Source organism: Marmota marmota, unplaced genomic scaffold, assembly GCF_001458135.2.
Source record: "Marmota marmota marmota unplaced genomic scaffold, marMar, whole genome shotgun sequence".
In the NCBI taxonomy this organism is placed as follows: Eukaryota; Metazoa; Chordata; class Mammalia; order Rodentia; family Sciuridae; genus Marmota; species Marmota marmota.
The window spans coordinates 5,123,634-5,147,328 of NW_026000077.1; the positions used below are offsets into that span (position 1 = coordinate 5,123,634).

A 23,695-nucleotide genomic window follows, 5' to 3' on the forward strand; every position below is an offset into this window, starting at 1 on the left:
CTGCACTTGAGACGCCATGGAGACAGCTGGCAGGATGCCTGGGACTGAGCTACGAGCTCTGTGCCAGTGTGTGTGGGTCTGGAGCTAAGGAAGAGTCGGGGCCAGAGCAGGGGGCCAGCTGGGTTCTCCTACGTGGGTGAGTGAGCTTTGGGGAAGCGGGGGGTGGAGGCGGAGGAGGAAGACGAGGAGGAGAGAGCAGCTCTGGTGGAGCTTGTCCGTGTGTTCCTGTTGTGACCACTAATAGCTCAATCATGTCACTTCTTTTGTAACATCTTTTTTTTTTAATTGATAAATTAAAGTTGTGTATGTTTGTGGTATACAGAATGGTTGTGTTAATACATATTTCTGTCGTGGAATAGCGAAGTTAATCTAATTAACATACCTATTACCCGACATGCCTTTTTTTGTGGTAAAAACATTGACAGTCTATTCCCTCAGCAGTTTTCAAGTACCTACATCCAGTCCATTGTCAACTGTAGTCAATACGTCGTACAGTTGACCTCCTGAATAATTCCTCCCATTTAACAGAAGTTTTGTGTCCTTTGACCAACATCCACCCTTCCTGACCCCAGCCTCTGGTTACCATTTTGTTCTTTGCTTCTATGAATTTGACCTTTTTCTAGGTTCCACAGAACAGTGAGATCATGCTGTCTTTGTCTTTCTGTGCCCAGCTTGTATCACTTAATGTGGTGCTTTCCCGATTTGTCCATGTTGTTGTGAATAAGAGATTTCCTACTTTTTTATGGCTGAATAGTATTCTGATGTGTGCATGTGTACCACATTGACTTTATCTACTCATCCACTGACGGACACCTTGGGTGATTCCCCTTCTTGGCCCTGGTGAATAGTGCCTCAGTGAACACCTTTGGTCTTTCGTCATAATTTTAGCAGCCTTCAAAAAGGTGTCACTTTGGAAGAATATGCCCAGGGCTGTAAGTCCACCATGAAAAAATGGAAGGGCTTATTATTCAAGAGTGTATTATCTACTAGGGGACAGAAGAGAAGCCCCCAGGCAGCATCGTGGCATTTTAAACTCATGGGTCGTTGAAGCTGAAGTGAGGTCCCCGTGGGAAGATATCTTCGGAGTCACGTTCCCCGTGGCGGTGATTTATCAGTGCCATTTCTGGCACAGCATTTAGTGTTTCTTCAAATCACAGTGTTGGTCAGTGGAACTTAGAAAACACAGAGTTTGGAAGATAATAAGTTTGGTTCATCTGAGAGATGAGGGTTTTCTTGGAAGGTGGTGGGAAGCGGGTAAGCCTGGGTCCGAGTCTGCCTGCTTTGAGCTATGTGGGCAAGCTGTTAACTTTTTAAAAGTTTCCTCTTCTCAGATATGAAATGGAAATCATGACTAGCATTTTTATGACTATTTTAACTCTCAATCCTCATATTAAGATCATGAGGTATGGTTACTGTTGTTACTTATCCCCGTTTGCACAGAGAAGTTAAGTAATCTACCCAAGGCTACACTCCATATCAGTGGCAGGGCTGGGATTTGAACAGTCTGCACCAGACCCCGACCCTCCCCACTGCTCTGTACTGCCTCGTTGTAGTCAGGTTAATGGGTGACATGCAGGAGGGTCCTCCTTGTGGTACTTGATATGGACTTGAGGTTCCCTAAGTTGTCGCAGATGGTTGATGTGGCCCGGCTCCGGGTTGGCCTTGACAGGCCTAAGGGGTGTGATCTTGCTGTCTGCACAGCCAGTTTGAATCTGCCCTTTTCACAATAGATGAACTGGGTTGACCTGGTCTACATTTGGGTCTGCATCCAGAATTTAACATGAGCAGGCAGACGTCTGAGACCTTGAAGTGGGTGGGGACGGGGTTCGAGCATTCTTGTCCTTGCATGTGATGGTGCACATACGCAGTCAGTTGTTGCTAGGGAGGCCTGCTGTGTGTCCCCTGCCTGCGAGCCAGGACACACCCCAGCGAGGTGGCCCCAGACAGCACCCTCGCCTGTGCAGGAGGAGGCATATAGCTCGGTATTTCTCCACAGCCACCGCCTCGCAGTAGGATGTATTCCCATGCCAGGCAGAGGCCAGGGGCCCTGTTGGCCTGACTTTCTACAGCCGCGTCCATCCTCACTCACAATTAAATGCTTGCAAAGATGACATTTGAGGGAATTAGGATTTTGAGTTCTTTCCATTTCCTGGCCCAGTGAATCATTCTTGGAGAAGTCATGATGTTATAAATTTCATTAGAAGTGTAAATCACAGAAGAACAGTTCCTTGACCTCAGCAGTTTATAATCTGTATGAGTCATAAATAAAAGCAATGTTAAATAAAACCGAACTGATGAAGGCAGGCAAAGGCAGGGTGGGCAAAGGGGAAGTTCTGCTCAGGCAGAATTGTCTTTCTCCCAGAGGGCAGAGTGCTACCAAATAAAAATGATTTTTTTTAAAAAAGAAACCTTCGCATTAAAGCAGCAAACATATATTGAGTGCCTACTGTACACAAGGGTGTATTTGGAGCTTGAGAATGAGACTCTCATGCAAAGAGGAATCATGGTATGGATAACTGATATGCAAGTATACAGCATGGGGTCGCAGAGAAATTGTCACCCCTGAGGTCTTGGGACCTGGGTGACAGTGAAGAGTGAGTGGAAGTGTGCAGGCATCTGAAACAGGGCTCCACAGTGGTGTGAGAACCTTGGTGATCAGGGATTCCACAGGAGGAGGATGGGGAGAAAGAGAGGCTACAAAGGGGCTCCAGAACCAGTTCCTGGGCAGGTGTGGAGGAGGCTTGGGGTCAACGAGGACAGAAGTGTGGAGGTGCCAAATAGATACACCAAGGCAGCAAACATCAGAGGAAGGAGGGCTTCTTTTTCTACAAGTGAAACCCAACAGGACCGTGGCAGAGTCAGGGGACAGGCCAGCAGCACTAGCTTTCCTCCCACCCTCTGTTGGAATCTGAGCAGGGAAGCGGTTGGTCACAGGGAAGCCGGGTCACAGTCAGAAGGCTGCAGGGTTGGCAGAGTTGTAGGGTGAGTTTCGTGTGACGGCAGAAAGAACATCCCGTGGGGAGTTTGAGGGTGGGGGTGTCTATTGACTGAATACAGAGCCAGCAGAAAAGTCAGGAGCAGCAAAGAGAAGTCAGGACCATGCAGGGGAATGGCACCCTGAGAGCCTGGAATTCAGGGCATGGCCGAGGATGGCAGGGGCTGAGCCATGGTGGGCCTAGAGTTCCAGAACTTGTCTGGGACAGAGTTTCCCAGTACTGCTCCGGTGGGGGCTTTGGAGGTTGTGGGCTTGCACAGCCTTCGAGAGACAGTCTTGGTCAAGTATGGACACTGAGCTTCTTATGAGATCTTTAGGTTTTAACCTCCTGGAGAGGCAGCTGACCCCACTCCTATTGAAAGGTTAGGGTTCTGATGGAGGACGTTTGACTACCTGGTCTTGGGAGTTTTCTTGGGGAAATACAAGAGGAAGTATTTTGCAAGTTTTGTAAACATACTCTCCTTCTCATCCAATCACAGACCGATAGCCAGTAGGGGACACATTCCTAGCCAGTAGGGGACACGATTTAATTTTCTTATTCTGAGTACTTGTCTCATTCCTTAATGCTGATTCTTGGTATGTGGCCCTAATTTTTATGTTTTCCCCCGTGGCCTCTCTCCTGTTCAGAACCAGACTATCAGGTATATCTGAACGCCTCAAAGGTCCCTGGGTTTTCAGATGAGCCCACGGAACTGGAATGCCGGGTAGTGGACTTGAAGAATGCAGAGGCCAACATCCGTTTCACAGTGTCGTGGTACTACAGAATGAATCGGCGCAGTGATGACGTGGTGACCAGCGAGCTGCTGGCGGTCATGGACGGGGACTGGACGCTACGATATGGAGAGAGAAGCAAGCAACGGGCCCAGGATGGAGAGTTTATTTTTTCTAAGGAGCACACGGACGCATTCAATTTCCGGATCCAAAGGACTACAGAGGAAGACAGAGGCAATTATTACTGTGTTGTGTCTGCCTGGACTAAACAGCGGAATAACAGCTGGGTGAAGAGCAAGGACATCTTCTCCAAACCTGTCAACATATTTTGGGTATCAGAAGGTAGAGTGTTATTCTGTTTATCATTCATTTTTGTTTTGTTTCTGTTTAAGGAGTGCATTTTCAGATGTACTCAGCCTGCAGATTACACGAGGAATCTGTGCCTGTTCACTGGGGACCCATAATCACCACGTGACCCCTACACCCTCTTTGGGCTCACTGCTGCCCCATAGAGGGCCCTCTGCAACTTGCTGTCTTTAACAAAATCTCCTGCTTCCTGATCCTCAAGTCTGAGTGTTCCTTTCCCCTTCTGCCTTCTTCCACTTAGCATTACCAGCTCACTCTCTGAGGACACTGTTGCCTCTGGAGCTCTCCTACGGTGGCATTTCTTCCCACACTGCTCAGATCACTGGGCCTAGAGGTGGGGCGGGCACCTCCCTTCTCCTCCCTGCAGCTTCCAGACCATTTTCTCTCGGCCCTTAGAATATCTAGCTTTGACTCTCATGGCTGTTGCTCATTGACTCCTGGGTCTTCTGCTCCTTTGTTGGAAATGCTAGCTGCAGTTGCATAGCTGCTCTATTGCTGCTCCTATCAGGAGAACTTCACTACAAATCACCCTTGTAGCTTTAAAGAAAATGCTGAGCATGGTGCCCACCAGAAACCCTGTTTCAGCTGGTGGGAAATAAATGCAATCTGGACGCTGGAATTTGGCTTCTCATGTGTGGCCAGGTTGAGAAGCCTAATGTGGGTAATCCTCTCACCCTTAGCCCCTCGTCCTCTCTCTAGGCATCGTGTCTCCTAGCCTATTGTGGTCCTTCCCCCCTGTATGCTCCTTAGACTGGCTCACTTCTGATAACTGAAACCCCTCATAGTCTCAGTCTCAAGCATCCTGTTCTCCTAACGTGTCTTCTGTGTTTCTAGATCACTTCTGCCGGCACTCAGAAAACAGCCCTTCAACCTACAGGGACCAATGATCTGCTCCTCTTCCTTCTCTTTTCCTTCACTCCTACTGTGCCTTCACTTCCTTCTTAGCTAGGATGACCGTTGGCTTGGGGTAGCCCAAAGTCACTTTAGCACACTCTATCATCTTAGATGCGTCTGGGGTGGTAGGTGGGGATAGGTTATGTGATCACCTGTTGTTACCTGGCCTAAAGTCTCAGTCACATCACTCCCTTGTGTACATCCTGAACTCTCTCTAGGAGTTTCCCCTCTCTAGGTCTGCCTTATGTTCTAACCATACTACAGCCCAGTTCAAGGCCATCTCTCTGCTACTTGCTGACCTATGTCTGTAGAGTTTAGTGTGGGTAGAGAAAAACATTCAAACAATGCTGACTGGCCTGCCTTTAAATCTGGGATCACTTATGTCAAGTGTGTCCTCAACACTGCCTGGGAATCATTCTGCATTTCCTAAATCTGTTTACTTCCCCACTCTCCTAAATGATTATTGCATTCCACCTTTTCTCTCTGCTCACTTCCTTCTCCACCTCTCTATCAGCTACTGGTTTTGTTTCCTCTTTCTCTTAAAAAAAAAAAAAAATTAAATAAAGATTCCCCCGTGCTCTACCCTAGCACCTGAGCCTATGATATTCAGCCTCACACTCTCTTATGACTTTAATAGTTCTCTCTTCTCTGAACCTCTCTATTGGCCTGAAAACATGCTGTCAGATCTCCTTCAAGGTGGTGGGGGAGCTAAACTAATCCCGATCCCTCTTCTTCCTCCATCTTTCTGTTCCCTACAACCCTTACCTGCCTATTACTCTCTTTCTTTCTATAGCCGCGCACAGCATTGAATTTTTCTATTTGGGATGTTTCCAAATTCACTCCTCCCATTCTCTTTGGTGTCTGTTCTAATCAGGCTTTTCCCTCTATTGCACTTACAAGATTACCAGGGATCCACATATTGCAAAATCTACCTGTCAGTTATGTTGCTGAAGTTGGCAGGATTTAACACAGGTGATTGCTCCTCCAACCTCCCTGAATGCTTCCTCAGCCTTCTTTGCTGGCGTCTGTTCCTTTTTCTAATCCCCAAACATTATGCAACTTCAGGACACTGTCCTCAGACTTTTATTTAATGTGCCCCCTTGATAGTCTGTTTTCATCTCATGAATTCTAATACTTAGACACCAGTGACTTCCAGTTTTACATTCCTACTCCGGAGATCTTTCCAGAACTCCAGATTCAATTTTTTTTTAAATCTTTTTTTTTTTTTTTTGTAGTTGTAGATGGACAGAATGCCTTTATTTTATTTGTTTATTTTTATGTGGTGCTGAGGATCGAACCCAGTGCCTCACACATGCTAGGCAAGTGCTCTACCACTGAGCCACAACCTCAGCTCCTCCAGATCCAGTATTATGTTGCCTTCTGTCCACCTCTAGTTATCTAATGGGTATCTCAAACCTCTGTTCAAAGCAGAGATCCAGTCTCTGCTGACCCTTTTCTCTCAGCCTTCCCCAGCCTGTTCGAGCTAGCTAGCACCATTGTTCTAATTGTTTCATCCAAAACCTTCATCCTTCACTCCTCATTTTTTTTTTGGGGGGGGGGTGGTTCTGGGTATTGAACCAAGGGCCTTGTGCATGCTGGGCAAGTGCTCTACTGCTGACTGCACCCCCAAACTCCAACTCTTCATTCTCAAAATCGTCTTAGGATCTAACCACTTCACTTGTACCCGGGAGTCGTCCTCTCTTGCTGTGTTCTGTCACCAGCTCCCTAACTGGTCTCCTCACTCGGCCCTTACCCACGCCCTTAAGATGCAAGTCAGACCATGAAGCTCTTGGACTCTACACCATCACAGGCTCCCGTTTGCAGGGCAAAACCCCGAATCCTTTCACTGGCCTTTGGTGCCATGTGCTGTTGCCATTGGCCTCATGTAACTCCCCCATGCCCACAGCACGCCAGCCCTCTGCCCTCCTGCGGCTCCCCACAGGGCCAGCCAGGCTCCCGCCGTATAGCTTCCCACGTGCTCTTCCTCTGCACAGAAAGCTTTTCCTCAGGTGGGTACGAGGCTCGGTCCCTTACCTCCTTCAGGTCCTTATTTCAAATGTTACCTTTTCTCTGCATGTGCTGGCTGACACACACAACCCACATGCAAAAAAAAAAAAAAATACCCTCTTCTCTGTTTTGCTTCTTAAAGTATCACCCTCTAACTGTACCATGTATTTCACTTATTCATTTTGTTTGTCTCCTTCCTCCAGTGTAGAGGGAAGGATTTCTGTATGTTTATGCACTGTTGTCTTCCCAGGGCCTGGAATGTGGGAGACTGAATGAGCAAACAGACAGGACAATCAAGAAAGAGTGTGGGCTGGCGTTGTAGCTCAGTGGTAAAGCACTTGCCTGGCGTGTGTGAAGCACTGGGTTCGATCCTCAGCATCACATAAGAACAAATAAATAAAAATAAAGGTATTAAGAAAGAGTGTGGGTGATCCAACAGGATCTCAGAAATTAGTGATTCTGGAGAGACAATGTAACATTCATATTCTGCTAATAGGTTTTGAGGAACAAGTATTCCAAAGAACCCAACCTAAAACTCTAAGAACCAGACAGATTATAAGATTAATAATTGTGTTAAAGGATAAAAAGAATGGGTCTAATTCATTTATTCACCCATTCAGCAAATATTTAAGTACCTTCCAAGTGCCTGATGCTGTGCCATTATAATAGATGAATTCTAATGTGTATATGCGTAGGGATTATTGTTTTGACACAGAAGCAGAGAGAACACACTTAAACCTAACATTAGTGTAGCCATAGACACTGGCTCAGACTGTTAAAATAGCACCTCTGAAATTAAAGTGTAAACCAGGTGGAAGTGATTAGATCTACAAGTGCGTATGCTCCTGTCATTTAGTAATCTATCTGGTCTGTAGCGTTAGCATTATAGGGATAAACAGGGAGAAGCCATTTTTCCCTGCTGTCCTCCTCCACACAGGCTAGCTCAGCTAGGGGGCGCTTCTCTGTGCTCAGCAGATGCTCAGGGGAGGAGAAGTGAATGGTGTAGCCAGGAGTCTGGCCAGGATTTCTAGTCCTCCCCAGCTCACTAAGAGTGAATTCCATTGTGCATCTTTGGGTCACTTTAGCTCCCTGGCTTTTCTCTCTTGGTGAACATCTTAAGGACTTGAAGTTCCTCCAAACCAAATTCTCACCATCCATTACCTGTACAGTTCCACCCATTCAGTCATTTCAAACTGCTGCTTCCACTGTGCTGGTTTTCAGCCGGGTCACGGTTACACTTGATTTTCTTTCTGAGTTTTCCAATTTTCATAAGTGCCTTTGTGTGGCAGTTTGCAAATAAATTCCCATTTCCTTGATGTTTTGCTTTTAGATGCATATCCATTTTAACTGATCCTGTTGGAAATCACCTTCTGGTGCTTCATTCCAGATTCCGTGCTCGTGGTGAAGGCGAGGCAGCCAAAACCCTTCTTTGCTGCCGGGAATACGTTTGAGATGACTTGCAAGGTGTCGGCCAAGAATATTAAGTCTCCACGCTATTCTGTACTCATCACAGCCGAGAAGCCTGTTGGGGACCTCTCCAGTCCCAACGAAACCAAGTACATCATCTCCCTGGACCAGGATTCTGTAGTGAAGCTGGAGAATTGGACAGATGCATCGCGGGTGGATGGAGTTGTGTTAGAGAAAGTGCAAGAGGATGAATTTCGATATCGAATGTACCAAACTCAGGTCTCAGATGCAGGACTGTACCGCTGCATGGTGACAGCCTGGTCTCCTGTTGGGGGCAGCCTATGGCGAGAAGCAGCAACCAGTCTCTCCAATCCTATTGAGATAGACTTCCAAACCTCAGGTGAGCAGGGAATTCTGTGGAATCAAAGATTGAACTAGAAGAGGATTTTTATCAAATGTCCTTTTTTTAAAAACAAAACAAAACAAAAAAAACCCCAGCTTTATTGAAATAGAATTCAATAAATTTACCAATTTAAAGTTCATAACTCAGTGGCCTTTCATGTGTTCACAGGATTGTATAGCCATCACCACAATCAATTTTAAAATGTTTTCATGACATTCAAAAGAAACCCTGACCCTTAACCAATATCCTCCAATTCTGCCTCTCTTTTCCCATGTCACGTTCTATAGTAACCAATAATCTACTTTCTGTCTCTATAGATTTCCCTATTCTGGACATCTCAAATAGTGGAATATATTATGTGACCTTCATGTCTCTGAGCATTTTTCTAGGATCATATATATTGTTGCATGTATCAGTACTTTTTTTTTTTTTTTTAATATACTAGGACACTTTTCCACAGAGCTATATCCCCAGCCCTTTTATCTTTTTTTACTTTGAGACAGAGTTTTGCTAAGTTGCTTAGGGCCTTACTAAGTGGCTGTGGCTAGCCTCAAACTTACAATCCTCCTGTCTCAGTCTCCCGAGCCACTGGGATTACAGGTGTGCACCACTGTGCCCAGCTCAGTACTTACTTCATTTTTCTGACTGAATATTGCATTGTATGGACATGTCACCTTTGTTTATCCTTTCATCACCTGATGGATGACATTTGGCTGTTTCCAGTTCCTGATTATTATAAGCAATGCTGCTATAAATATTCACATTTTTTTGCAAATGTGAGTTTTTATTTCTGTTCTCATTAAAAAGCAAAAACAAAACAAACAAACAAATAATAATAATAATAATAAACCTAGCTACTTGATATTCTTTAGGAAACATGGTGGGGAATAAAAGAAGAGGAGGGGACTAAGCCTGTAGGGATGTTAAGTGACATGCTAAAAGTGGAAGATCCAGATCCAGGACCCCAGTCTGCACCAGTTGCATGGCATTTTGTGCTTAGGGCCCTCTTGGAATGAAGGTTGTGACTTCTTTTCTCAGTCCAACTAATCAGAGCAGTGTTTCCATATGATTCTGCATCTTATTCCTCACCTGGCTTTTGGATTGGAGAAAAGATTTCCTACAATTAGTCAAGTTATCAGAGCTGCTGTGGTCTGGTCAAATGTATCTGCCCAACTCGTTTTGTTAAGAACAATTGTTAATTGTATTTATCTGTGGGAAAGTTAATTCAGACAAGAACATTTTCACATCTATTCTGAAGTGATTTTGTCTTTGGTAACTGGAATACTGTTATGCAGTAAGGTAGAAGGATCCTCTTTTGTTGATAGCATAGATATAGGTGCCCATTCTAAAAGGGAGATTTTTCTTTCCCATCTAAGTAATTCATGAAGATCCTCTGACAGATCTGTGTGTGTGTGTTTCAGCAGGAAGGAGATTTAAAAGTTTTAAATCCCAGTTTTATTTAGAGTATCAATGTGAAGGATTATCATTTGTGAGTTTTAGACTGAACATTTTTATTAACTCTGCTCTGGGTTCCAGTTAGAAATTTCTGTCTGTGTAAATTCATGTTCATCTATAAAAATTCAGGCATTTAAGTGAATCACCATAACAAATCCAAGATGTTTGTTGAATTAAATTATTTGTATTTACTTTACAGGTAAGCTATACTCCCATAAAGCATGTTATCTATATTGTATTATTTTAACCTTTTATGGTGTTAGAGAAATAATCTTCTAGCATCTCTTAACTTTTAAATTAATAAAACATAAATATTGATTTAAACTCTGAGATTTGTGAGGAATAGCTAAGACACAAGCCTCTCTTATTGTGTATTTGCTTGTTTGTTTACAATACCCACGTTATAAGATGAAATTCACATACTGTAAAAGTCACCCATTTAAAGTATACAGTCCAATAGTTTTTAATATATTTAGTGTTGTATAACCTCTCTAATTTCAGAAAGTTTTCATCACTCCAAAGGAAACCCCGTTCCCATTAGTAATCTGGCCCAACCCCCATACTCCCTTTCACTTGGAAACCCCTGATCTACTTTCTGTCTCTATAGATTGGCTTCTTGTGGATATTTCCTCTGAGTCAAATCATTTAGATTGTTTTGACTTCTTAGCTACTCTGAATAAGGCTGCCATCAACATTATTATTTGAAAATAATGCCCCCCGATCTGGGGGTTGTCATTACTTTCTTATTGGTGTCCCTTGAAACACTGAAGCTTTCAATGTTGATGAAGTCCAGTGTATCTGTATTTTTGTTGTTGTTGCTTGTGTTTTTTGGTGTCAGATCTAAGAAACCGTTGCCTAATTTAAGTCATGAAGACATATGCATGTTTCCTTCTAAGAATTTTTTTAGTTTTAGCTCTCACATTTACAGCTGTAATCTGTTGTGAGTTAATTTTTGTATGTGGTGTGAGGAATGGGTTCATCTTATTCTTTTGCATGGAGATATCCACTCGTCCTACCACCATTTATTGGAGAATCTATATTTTTTCCTTTGTCAAAAATCATTTAATAAAAAACATAAGTGTATATTTCTAGACTTTCACTTCTGTTCCAGTGATCTTGTATTTCTGTCCTTAAACCAGTGTCATCTTATTTGATTATTGTAGCTTCGTAGTTAGTTTTGCAATCAAGAAATGTGAGTGTTCCAGCTGTTCTTTTTCAAAATTGTTTTGGCTACTCGGAATCCTTTGCATTTCCCTGTGACTTTTAGGATCAAACTATTAATTTCTATAAAAATATGGATTGTGTAGAACAATTAGGAAAGCATTGCCATTTAATAATATTGCCTTCCAATTCATTAATATGAAATGTCTTTCCATTTAGTTAGGTCATCTTTAATTTCTTTTGCTGGTATTTTGTTTTCAGTGAACAAATCTTGAACTTCTTTTGTTAAATTCATCCTAATTTTGTAATTTGTTTTTTAAGCTGTTGGAAATAGAACCACTTTCTTAATTTACTTTTCAGTTTGGACATTGCAATTATAAGATATACAACTGATTTTTGTGCATTGATCAAGTATCCTGCAACCTTGCTCAACTTGTTAATTAGTTCCAATAGTTTTTTATTCCTTACAATTAATTTTTTCTTTACAATTTTTAAAATAGGAGATCATGTTATTTGAGAATATGATTTTACATCTTCCTTTCTGAGGTGAATACCTTCTATTTCTTTTTTGCTTGATTTCCTTGGCTAGAGTCTTCAGTACCATTTTGAATGGAAATAGCTCAAATGGACATCCTCATCTTGCTCCTAATCCTAGGGGAAAAGCATTCAGTGTTTCACCATTAGGCGTCATGTTATATCTGGGTTGTGGGGGTGCTTTTGGCAGGGGAGGGTACTTGGGATTGAATTTAGGGGCACTTGACCACTGAGCCACATTCCCAACCCTATTTTGTATTTTATTTAGAGATAGGATCTCACTGAGTTGCTTAGTGTCTCACCGTTGCTGAGGCTGGCTTTGAACTCATGATCCTCCTGCCTCAGTCTCCCAAGCCACCAGGATTATAAGCATGTGCCACCGCACCCAATTAAATCTGGGTTTTTCATAGATGCCCATTATCAGGTTGAGAAAGTTTTCTTCCATTTCAATTTTTTGAGTGTTTTTTTTTATCATGAAAAGGGTATTGGGTATTGTCAAATGCTTTTTCTGTGTCTGTTGAGATGGTCGTGTTGTGTTTGTCCTCTATTTGTATATGTTTTGTTATCTGTAGGAGTCAATTCCATCATGTTTGACATTTGTTATTTGATCTTTCTTGTAAACTCTTCTGTGGAAGAGGGAAGACATAACATCTTCTGTATGTATTTCTGGGTGAGGAATGGATATTGAATCTATTTCTTGGTTTTTAAAAACTAAATATAACAGATAAATTCACTGTGCTTCCAGGTTGAATAGACTGCCTGAGGTTTCTATTTTTAATCTGTGGAGTTGTCATAGCCAGTTCACATTTTAATTAGAAGAAGCTGCCATCAAATTCAGTACCCAGCACAACAATGTAGCCCTAAGTAGCCCCCAGCAAACATTGATTTGAAACCGGAGCCTTTGCTTCCTAAAAATCTGCAGTGCTCCCTAAGACCCACAACAAAGAGTCCTTCCAGTGCCCATCTTCCTGGCCCGCTGGCAGGGCCCTGGCCTCTTTATGATTGAGACCTGTTTCTCAAGGGGCCTACTAAGTCATGACTTTTGCTGACTCAAGTGTCAAGGGGGAAATAAGATTTAAATGTGATGCTTTAGGCATTGGCCTTTGAAAAGAATATTAGTGAATTTTTTTTCTCTTTCACATGGAAAATTTGAAAATAGAGTAAAAGAACAGAAAGAAGGAATCCTGTCCTGCTACCAGAAACTAATTTGTGTTGTTTATCCTCCTAGAATTTTTCCCTTGTGTGTTTTCTTTACGACTTTGAGATCAGGCTGCGTATATAATTTTATGACCGGCTTTCTTTCCCCTTTAATGTTAGAAGATAAGCATTTTTCCCGTTGCAATAAATTCTAGGTAAACACTAACTTTAATGAGTATATACAGTAGGATTTGCTTAACCATGACCCTTTTGACAGACATGCGGATGATGGGCAATTTTTTGCTTTCACAAAAACATTGCCATTAAGCCTTTTTCTGGGGCTGGGGGTTAGAATATGGTTTGCATGAATGTTTGTATTTAAAAAAGCTAAGTGGTTTCCTTACTCTCTGCAGACCAGGAATCAAGGGACCCCTAGTGACTCTGGTTGTTCACTTAAATTCTCTGTGCCAGTCTGTCATCTGTGAAGTTGACCAGACAAATCCCCTCACAAAAACAGCATTACCACAGAAATTGACCATAATGAAAATATTTCTAAGCCTGGGATAATGACCCATATTAACAGTGAGCTGCTGATTTCGTTAGAAGGAAATCGACTCCTGTGCCTCCTTCACCACAATGAAGGCCTTCTTCCCCATCCTTGTCTACATTGTGAGCCGCGGCACAAACCCGCTCTTGATTCCCACAGCCACGTCCAGTGGGGAAAATGAGAACTGTAACTTGTGACCTAGAAGACATTTGGGGTTTTCTTTGGAAATATAAAGAAAAAGTGACATTTGTCCAAACTCGATGAGTCTTTTTTTTTTTGCTATTTCAAATTAAATAGAAACATAAATCTATTATGGGTATTTCTTAGCATTTTTTTTTTATTGTGTGTTCTCTTAAAAGGGGCCCGAATACTTTCAAGAAAGCCCCTGATTGTAGTCCCATTTGTTACTGTGAAATTCTTATCTGAGAGAACAATGTAAGAGCCGTTGTTCACCATGGCCACGACTACCCTGCACTCGCAGATGGCCACCTGTGGCATAGAGCACCCCAGTCATCACCACAGAGCTGGCTCAGTGCGGTCAGCCCAGTCCTGCCCCTCCTCACTGCAGGGGCTGAGAGCTGAGCAACGGAGGAGTTGATGTCCAGAAGAGGGCCGAGTCCTTGTCCTCTGGCTTTCATTCTTTCCCCCCTCTGCTGGGCCATTGTGTTCCCTGTCCTGGCTGCTCTCTGGCTAATTGGAACTCAGTGGTTCCCATCCACGGCTGCCTAAACCCTGCTAGTGTTCCATATTTTATAACCATCCTTTACCTTTCTCCCAGAAAAACACAAACTATTTATGTAACTTAGTGTTAGGAAAGGAGTCTAATGAATTTGTCTTAGTAGTTATCAAGTTGAAATGAAAATATAACATGGCAATTAATTGCCTCATTAGATGGTGTGACCTTTTGCACGTGCACACTCACACACACTCTCTCTCTCCCTCTCTCACACACACACACTCCTTTTCTCCCCATGGTCATTTCTTCTGGATGTTTTGTTGTTGATGTTGTTTTGATATACTTTCGGGTATTCTTTCCTTTCTGCTAATCTGAACAAGAAAATAGTAACATCTGTGTTCTTTTAACGAGTTTTGGAATCCACATCTAGGGCCATCTATCATTATTTCCCAGGAACTCTCAGAGGAATTCCATAGCACTGATGTTCTGGAACCTTCTTTCAAGTCTGCCTGTTCCTGGGTTTTAGGAGCTGTGATGATAAGGTTAACATTGACTTCTTGGGATCAGCTTGGCTTAAAATTGTGAAATGCTGTCACCTAAGAGGGATTCTTAGATAGGTTAAAAGTAATCATCATATCATAGTGTTCTCAGGGAGGTATGGGAGACAAATCCTGCCCGAGTCCAGGGCTTTCTGTTTATTTGTTTCTTACTAGACTTTGTTTTTTAGAGCAGCATTTGGTTCACAGCAAACTTGAGCAGAAAGTAGAGTCCCCGTGTGCACCCTGCCTTCCTGACTTGGATAGTCTTTTGAAGGACTATCCAGGCTGCCTCAATTTCCCCTGGCAGCCCGGAGCCCTACTTCAGTACTTTACAGAAACATCATTGTTGGCATGTCTGAATCCTTACTGGATTTCAGCTTTTTAACAGCAGGGCCCCTGTCCCCAGCACCCAGCACAAGGCAGTGAGGTCTCTCATACTATTAGGACCAAAAAGCATCTGTGGTTCAGTCCCTGTCCCTCTGCTCTCCAAACTACCCTGGCCTAGAGTGAATCACCATGAACCAGAAATAACCCAATCTGTACCAGGTGGGGATGACCTTCAAATGAGATTTTATCAGAAAACAGGTAAAGGGAAAAGCCAGAAGCAAAAGTAGCTCTTTAGAAAGAGTTGTATTTTGGCTTCATCTTAAGACAGGATTCATTTGGACATGCCTAATGCACACGTTGCTTTGTATAGAAGAAAGGCACTCTTAGAACGCTTTTTTTTTTTTTTTGGGGGAGTTTTCAAACCAGTTCCCAGGAAAGGGAACCAATTTAGATGCCACCAAGAATGGAATTTGAAAAAGTATGAAAGAAAATAATAGGGCTGACCTTACTTTCTTGCAGGTCCCATATTTAATGCCTCGGTGCATTCGGACACTCCATCAGTCATCCGGGGAGATCTGATCAAATTATTCTGCATCATCACTGTTGAAGGAGCAGTGCTGGATCCAGGTACCTCCCACCAACCTATCCCCTTCCCCTTTCCCAGGTTGCCTTTTGAAAATTATTTTTCATATCAATCCCCACTGTGTTATGCAGATGTCGGGGGAGGGCTGGGGATTAGATTGACTATTTATCCCCACTGCCTGCTTGGTACTGGTTTGGTTGATTGGATGCCTGTGTCTGTTGGGTGATTTGGAAACATGTTCAGACATCTGAACCTGAGTTGTGAGGGCAGGCAATGGGTCCCCTCCAGGCTTGGTTAGACTGCTGTGAAACATACTTGCAGAGTTTATTCTTTCTCTGTTTTTTTTTTCATTCATTTATTCATTTACATATTACTGAGCTCCTTCAATACATAAGTGATGCTGGAGATGTTAAGAATAGAGGAAAGTACAAAATATTCAAAGTCTTTCTCCTTGGAACTTGCAACCTTGTTAAGGACAGAGGCAAAATGAGAGCCATTAATGCTATGAAGAAATACAAAAGAATAAGAGAATAGTAGCAAGTGACCAGGCAGTGCTATTATAGAATTTTTAGGAAATTTTTATAATACTTTTCTGCACAGAAAATATTAGCATTGCCAACAGGATGCTTAACAGCTGTGGGACCCATTCATTTCACACCTTTTATCCTTGGCCCCACTCTTGTATCTGGATCCTTAGGGCCTGAAAGAACCTTAAATGCAGGGTATCTCTGTTGCTGAGCATGGTTGTACCTACCTCTGCCTTTTCCCAAAGACTTCGTGAAGAAGCATCTTACTAAGGGCTGCCCTTATCTCCTCTACCCACTTTGACCCTGGTTTGGGGCAGATTTGCACCTTGAGAAGTCCAAATTATGCAGGGTGCTCACATTTCTGTGTGGAGACAGCTGGAAATGTGGTTCTGGGGGGAACAAGAATCAGGTTTCTTTCTGTATGAAGGGGCTATGCTAATAATGCAAAGGGAGTGAAGCCAGAGTGAGCACCCTGGGCTGGGCACCAGGCCCTTCTGGCATCTGGGAGCAGAGGTTTGGGTGGCCGCCACCATCCAGGTGGATGTCTGGCTCCTGCAGGACCTCCAGTTGAAGGTTCAGGTGGTAACTAGTTCGGGATTTTCTGTAAATGACCCAGTAAGAAGTATTTTTGGCTCTGTGGGCCAGATGGTCTCTGCAGCAGCTCCTCAACTCTGCCACCATAGCAGGAAGGCGGCTGTAGATGAGAATGTAAACAAATGGGCATGGCTGTGTTCCAGTGGAACTGTATTTAAAAACAGGTGTGGACTGGATTTGACCTGAAGGCTGTAGTTTACTGATTGATGTCAACACTGGCTCTCTTAGGAAAGCTGAATATGGATGAGCTTTAGAGGTAGGAAAAAGATGTCTGTGGGTACTGTGAGATTACATTTGTGAGAAAAGGAAACCAATGGATTTGGTTAGTTCTTTTCATGGGGGTAAGAAAGTAGGGGCCTAGGCCTTAAATGAGTAGGCTCGACTTTGCTGAGATGCCATTTTTACCCTTAAAGCTCATGTATAATACACACACACAAAAAATTTTTTTAAATGTTCTTTGTTGGTAAATGAAAAGGGTCACCAGTTGTAAATTTAATATAAAAATCTTTTCCTCCAGTGTAATTGCAAAAGCTATATGTATCTGATATCTCGCAGGTCACAATTTTTCAGAACTTTGCACTCTTGGACTATGTAGGTGGAGGATTCTGAATAATTAAACACAAGTTGTAATTTAGTATTTTTTCATGCATCCTATGGCTTGCAAGGGAATTCCTGTTGGGAAAGGACGGTTGCATAAGTGGGCTGAGAGCCAAGGCACTCCTGTGCCAAGGTGGGGAGGGGGCAGCAGAGCACAGCCCTTCTGGAACGGTGTCTCAGCTCAGGCCCTCCCAGAAGCAAAGCTGAGATAGGCATGCAGTGATTCATTGAGGGAGCACTCTCGGGAGAATACTGCCAGAAGGGAGGGGATCCAGGTAGAATAAATAGGGAAGAAGGCAGTGGAGATGTGAATTCAGAACAAGTCTACCCCCACCGGTGCTCTTGTGAGAGACCAGATTATTGCCACCTGGAGCCAAGGGACTGGACTTTTATAATCCTGCAGTGGTCAGCTGTTGTCTGGTACAAGTGCTCAGCATCTAACACCTATGGAAGCAGGAGCTCAGGGCACCAGCAGCATCTGTACAGATCACATGGCTAGTGAGTGCGGGTGCCCAGATTCTAGCCCAGGTAGCCCACCCTGCAAAGTGCAGTGAGCAATCAGGAGCTAGAGTCTGGGCACAAGCAACGGGAACACGGCTGTGTCTTCTGCTGCTGCTGGTATCCACCCAGCACATGGAGGTGACAGCGGCATTGAGTTAAAGTTTCCACTGAGTTGTGAGTCTGACTCAGTTGCTTGTTGGGCCCCTGACTCTGTGAGGGTAGGAGGCAGCTCATGGTACCCACTCGACCCCTGCAGAACTGGTCTTGTTGAATAGAGACAACTTCACACTCTGGGAACAAAATCTTATCATCAAGTACTACAGTGGCTCCTTGGGGACAAAAAAGGAGATATTGTGTTTTCAGAGGGAATCAGAAAGGAATTATCATTTGGATGATTTTGTAGAAATTCTGTCTTTTAGTTTGTTTTACAGTCTTTTTAAATGTGTAATCATCTGAACATCACTTATTTGCTTTATACTATACTTTTCGAAGTTATTAGTGTACTTTTACTAAATGAATGAATGTTACATTTTGTTCAGCAAAAACTACCCTCTTTAACATTTTATATAAACGTCTTGTCAAGTGGATTTAAGATGGAATGATGTTTGTGGCTTATGGTCCTTACTTGGCTGCTGGATGACCTCAGAACTCACCCAACTGATATTAGTTGATTTCAGTCAAGAGGAAGAGGTCAGGGGTTTTAGGACATGTGCTTGGTTTTCACATTCTCTGACAATTACCACTGTGCCAATGTCTTCTTTCTCTTATGCCTGTATTAACTTATTGGAGGCTGTTAGAGCCTTAATTTTGCAGAGTACTCTACAATCCAGCAGCATTACTCCTTGGGACTGCTAAACTGTGTTCAATTTTCTCAGCTTGACATCTTTTTCCTCTTGTTTTGAACTTAAGTACTTCTACAAAGAGGAAGAAGAAGAAAAAAAAAAAAACCACAGTGAACAATAAAATCTAAACAGTTTACAACTCTAAATTTTGTGCCGTTCATTTTGTGTACATTTTGTTCTTTATGACTTTAGTGTCTTCTCACTCTTGTATTCTTCTGCCTGAAGTGCCAAAGGACCCTGCTTTCTTTAAGAGACAGAGCGTGATGTCACTGCATACCAGCTTTACATCCTTTACTGTCTCTGGGAAGCACTTTGACTCATCTTCCCGGGATTCCTTGGGATTCCTTAGGCTGGGTGGCAGCAGCAGGATGGGTAAGAGGCTGGACCCTGGGGCTGGATTCCCTGGGTTGAGCTGCACATGCTGCTCCCTCTGGCTGTGTGACCTTGAACAAGGTGGTCTCCAAGGTGGTCTCTGTATAGAGGGCAAATACAGTGGTACCTTTATCACAGGGCTGCTGTGAGGCTGTGTGGAGCCGAGCAGGCCTGTGATAAGCGTCATATACGTGGGGGCTACTTGCATTAGTTCTGCTCACTGCGCTGATCCCAGGGTTTTGGCTTGGTGATCCACAGATGACATGGCCTTTGATGTGTCCTGGTTTGCTATACACTCCTTTGGCTTGGACAAGGCTCCTGTCCTCCTGTCCTCCCTGGATCGGAAGGGGATTGTGACCACCGCCCGAAGGGACTGGAAGAGTGACCTCAGCCTGGAGCGCGTGAGTGTGCTGGAATTCTTACTGCAAGTACATGGCTCTGAGGACCAGGACTTTGGCAACTACTATTGTTCCGTGACTCCGTGGGTGAAGTCACCAACAGGTTCCTGGCAGAGAGAGGCAGAGATCCACTCCAAGCCCATCTTTATAACTGTGAAGATGGATGGTAAGAGTGACACACAGACCTTTCTCTCTGTGTTTGGGGAATGTCCTCTCTCTGTTCCATGCCACAGCTGACAGAATCCAGGCTTCCAGGGTTTGACGACTGTGCCGTAACGTGTCCAGCCTGCTTTCTCTCTAGGCCTGGCCTGGGCCTACAGCCAGAAAGCACAGGCAGCCCTTGCCAGTTCCCAGCTTCGCTGCCCCTTGCTGGTGGCACCAGCACGAAATGGTTTTCAAGATTCATTGGAAAGATTTTCAAGGCTTTGCCATAAATTCTGTGGAAACTACTAGGCCCTGAGGTTGGCGTGGATTCTGCGGGGCAGCAGCAGAGGGCGGCATTGAGAGGGAGGGTCCCGGTCTCCAGGTGAAGCTGTAGCTGGGGTGCCCGTGCTGCCCTACTTGCCCTCCCACTGCTGTGCTTCTTGGAAAAGGGAAGCCCCCCCTGGTATCATAGGCACACGGTGACTTCACAGAGCCCCGAGGTAGGAGGGCGATTCCCAGCCTCCCCACCCCAGAGTCAACCTACTCCACGGTCAGACCTCCATCCCCCGAGCATGCCAGGGCAGTTGTTCCCAAGAAGTATGTTTCCCCTGCAAAAAGCTTCCGAAAGTAAATGTCAAAAGGAGTAACACTGTGGAGAGAGTTAAAGTTCGAGTGCCTCCACGGACCAGGAGAAGCCTTGGGAGTGTCTCCCTAGTGAGATTTCTGTTTGGGGAGATGGACCTGGGAACTCCAGCTCTTCCAAAATCGTTAGCCTTCCTGATCCTTTTCCTCTCTTGTAATCTCTCATGAGGCTGTTGTGAAAACCAAACCACACCAAAGGTAAGGCACTTCGTCCAGTAGTGGTATCCATTCACGGCATCTAGCAAGGAGGAGAGTTGGGGCTTCCGGGGTGCAATCTCAGCAGTGCATATCTAAAATCTCAGCTTGTGCATATCTAAAACTTCTGTCATCTATACCATATTTGCATCGTAGATAGTCCTCGTTTGAAGTAACTCCACATGAAAAACCCAGATTTACCAAACAAGGAGGGGAGTGATTATTCACTTTGCTAGATAATTTACTATAGTGTTACTTAAAATAGCTCCCTTAGTACACTTCAGTTATTTGATGCATGGAGTTGATTTATGCACAGTTTTTTTTAAGGATGCATCTGCTGCTGAACGTGCGTTGCCCTTATACTGACTTTTAAAAATCAATCTCCTGCCAAAACCCCAAAAAGCCAGCTGACATTCAGAAGCATTGAATGGAATCTTTTTTTTTTTTTCCTATAACACAATGCCCTCCCCCAGAACTGGGTGTGGGGAGATATTTGTGCATTTTTTCCAACTAACGTGGTTGAGCTGCTCCCGTGTGAGCACAGTGCTGGGTGCTGGATTTATGACATCTGATCCCTCAGGGAAAGCCCGCTGAGTGGGGCAGACAGGGCGGCAGTAGTCCCCAGGGGCCTCCCTGGCAGCACTAACGGCTTCCCCTTTTGATCTCTCCCTGCCAGTGCTGAATGCCTTCAAGTATCCTCTGCTGATCGGCGTGGGTCTGTCCACGGTCATCGGGCTCCTGTCCTGCCTCATCGGGTACTGCAGCTCCCACTGGTGCTGCAAGAAGGAGGTGCAGGAGACGCGGCGGGAGCGCCGCCGGCTCATGTCGATGGAGATGGACTAGACAGCCGGACTGGGAGTGACAGAGGGACAGTGGGGGTGAGAAGAGGACAGTGAGATTTTAAAACCAAGTGTGTTACACTAAGACCAGTCCTCTCTAATCTCAGGTGGGACTTGGCGCTCGCTCTCTCTCCTGCATGTCAAGTTCTGAGCGCGGACCTGTCTACCAGCACACGGCTCTCCTTCCCACGGCACTTTCTGATATATAACAATCGAGTGTGTGTTTTCCCAACTGCAGTTTTTTAACGGTTAACCTTTGTCTAATTTTTTTTCTCCTACTGGCTTATCGATCCTCCGACTTGTGTGTGTCGATCGCTTTTGTGGCGAGGGGCTGCGGTGAGGAAGGGGTGATGGCATTCAGAGTTCTTTACCTTGGGCGAGAATGTGCCTGCCACCTGGGCACCCGGGTCCTCGGTGGGGGCTCCCATGAGGACAGCTGCTGTGACCCTCAACCCCAGCCTAGAGATGCCACAGGCCTGTGCCCACGGCTGATCTGTGGCTTTTCCTGCTCTAACCCATGCCCCATTTTCCAGGGCGTAGACTACATTTGAAATCTAAACTTGGAGTATGTCACTTCTCTTTGAGCCCAAGTGCATTTTTTTCTTTTTGTCCTTCTCTGCCCCTCTTCCATTTCTTTTGTATTTGCTTTCTGTGAGCGTGCTGAAATGGCAGCCCTGGAATCTGAATTTGGCTTTCCACCGAGCACCTTATCTTGCCACCTTAGCCTTAAGAATGAATATGAAGAAAAAATACACAGCCACCTCTGTCCAGGGCAGTCAGAAAGTCTGCGAGGAAGAGAAGGTTGGGGACAAGGAGAGGGACAGACGCTTTTGCCAATAGTTGTGAGGCCTCTGTGCCTCCAGGGATCCTAGGAAGTTCTATTCACACGGCCCGAGCCAGGAGGGCCAGGGCGCCAGGGCTGTGCTGGGCCGTGGAAGCCCCTCCATCCCCCGCTTCTGCCCTTCCTGAGAGGCAAAGGCGTGGGCCACCAGGGGGCCTACAGGGACCCACAGACATGCCATGTCCTTCACACCCCACTTGGGCTCCTTCACATGAAGGCAAATTGCTGCTTGAAGACTGACTGACTGCATGGAATCTGAAATTACCCAGAGGAGCCGTGCGCTTTCAATGACCTTTACAGTCCTTCAGGACTTTTTAAGATCCCCTTCAGGGGGTCAGTGAGAAAGGGTATACTTTGTGGTATGTTTGCTTTCCTATTAGGAACACGGAGGAAACCCGGCAATTTACTGTCATGTGAACAGCCTGTAAAGTAGGATTGAGAGCAGTCGCTTTGCCTGACTGCTTCCATCAGGAGTAGGACAGCCGACAGAAAGAGATCTTCCGGGTCCCTGACTTCTTCATTAATAGTGCACCCCTCTGAGCCTTGGCTCCCTGAAGTGTCTGGCCCCCTGCACGGCACTGGCCTTCCAGAAGCTTCCAGTGGGGTTTTCTGAGGCTCACTGGTGACTCATGCCCTAATTGCAATCCTCTGTGCTTTTATCCTGGCTCTGAAGGCTCTAACACTGCTCTGTCTTCCAAAGGGGGAAAGAAAAAAAAAAGATTCGTTTGTTTTGAGCAATAAAGTAATACAAAATGATGGCCATTCATGTGCAGCTCTTTGTCACTGTGGGCCGGGTGACTGAGCTCCTCCCAGCTCACCAGCTCTCCTTCCCCTCTCTTTTGCTCTTGATTGGTTCTGAAGTGCTTGCTTATCACCAAGTTGCCCCTGGAAGCAGATTTCCACCCAGTTTTTGCTTTTTGTTCTGTGCACCACGTGGACCGCCCCTATGACACACGCTGTAGGTCATGTCATGGTTGCAGGACGGCCGTCCCAGGCCTGGACCCCATGGTGGGAAGACTGGGAGCAGGTACGCCCCACCCAAATGGGAGAGAGAGAGAGGAAGAAGAAGAAGCCTTGATGGCTCTAGATTCGGGTATTTTCTCAATGTCATTTCCCAACTGTGCTATTTCAGAGAAGGAGGGACACGGGTGATTGTACAAGCAGGAATTAAGGGAGAACAACAATAAATTGGTGCTGTAGTAGTAACAGCTAGTGCCCCAGGGCCCTTGCAGTTACCATAGGAAGATTCATTGTTGCAGCGACGGCTCTTCTTAGTAGGAGATGGGACACTTAGCTTTGGACAAGACCAGGTGGCCCCCAGGTGTGTGTAAAACCAGGGACCAGGTCACACCAGGCACTTAGTGGTAATAAAAGGGACGTGTGGTCACAAATCATACCTTTCCCTTTCAAACTGATGTCAAGGTTCAAGGCTGAGTCGTGAAGGCACTGGCCTTCCCCCTT

At 44.8% G+C, this 23,695-nt stretch overlaps 1 protein-coding gene across 1 annotated transcript in view; it reads left to right on the top strand.

Annotated features, from left to right (window-relative positions):
• Ptgfrn (prostaglandin F2 receptor inhibitor) overlaps positions 1-22,996 on the top strand; it is a 40,617-nt gene extending 17,621 nt beyond the window's left edge. Inside the window, exons 4-8 of the mRNA XM_015502153.2 lie at positions 3,623-4,048; positions 8,361-8,780; positions 15,679-15,786; positions 19,434-19,739; positions 21,231-22,996. Of these exons, the coding sequence (XP_015357639.1) occupies positions 3,623-4,048; positions 8,361-8,780; positions 15,679-15,786; positions 19,434-19,739; positions 21,231-21,397 (1,427 nt within the window). The 3' untranslated portion in view covers positions 21,398-22,996. The remainder of the gene's footprint in view (positions 1-3,622; positions 4,049-8,360; positions 8,781-15,678; positions 15,787-19,433; positions 19,740-21,230) is intronic.
• Positions 22,997-23,695: the final 699 nt, after the last annotated feature.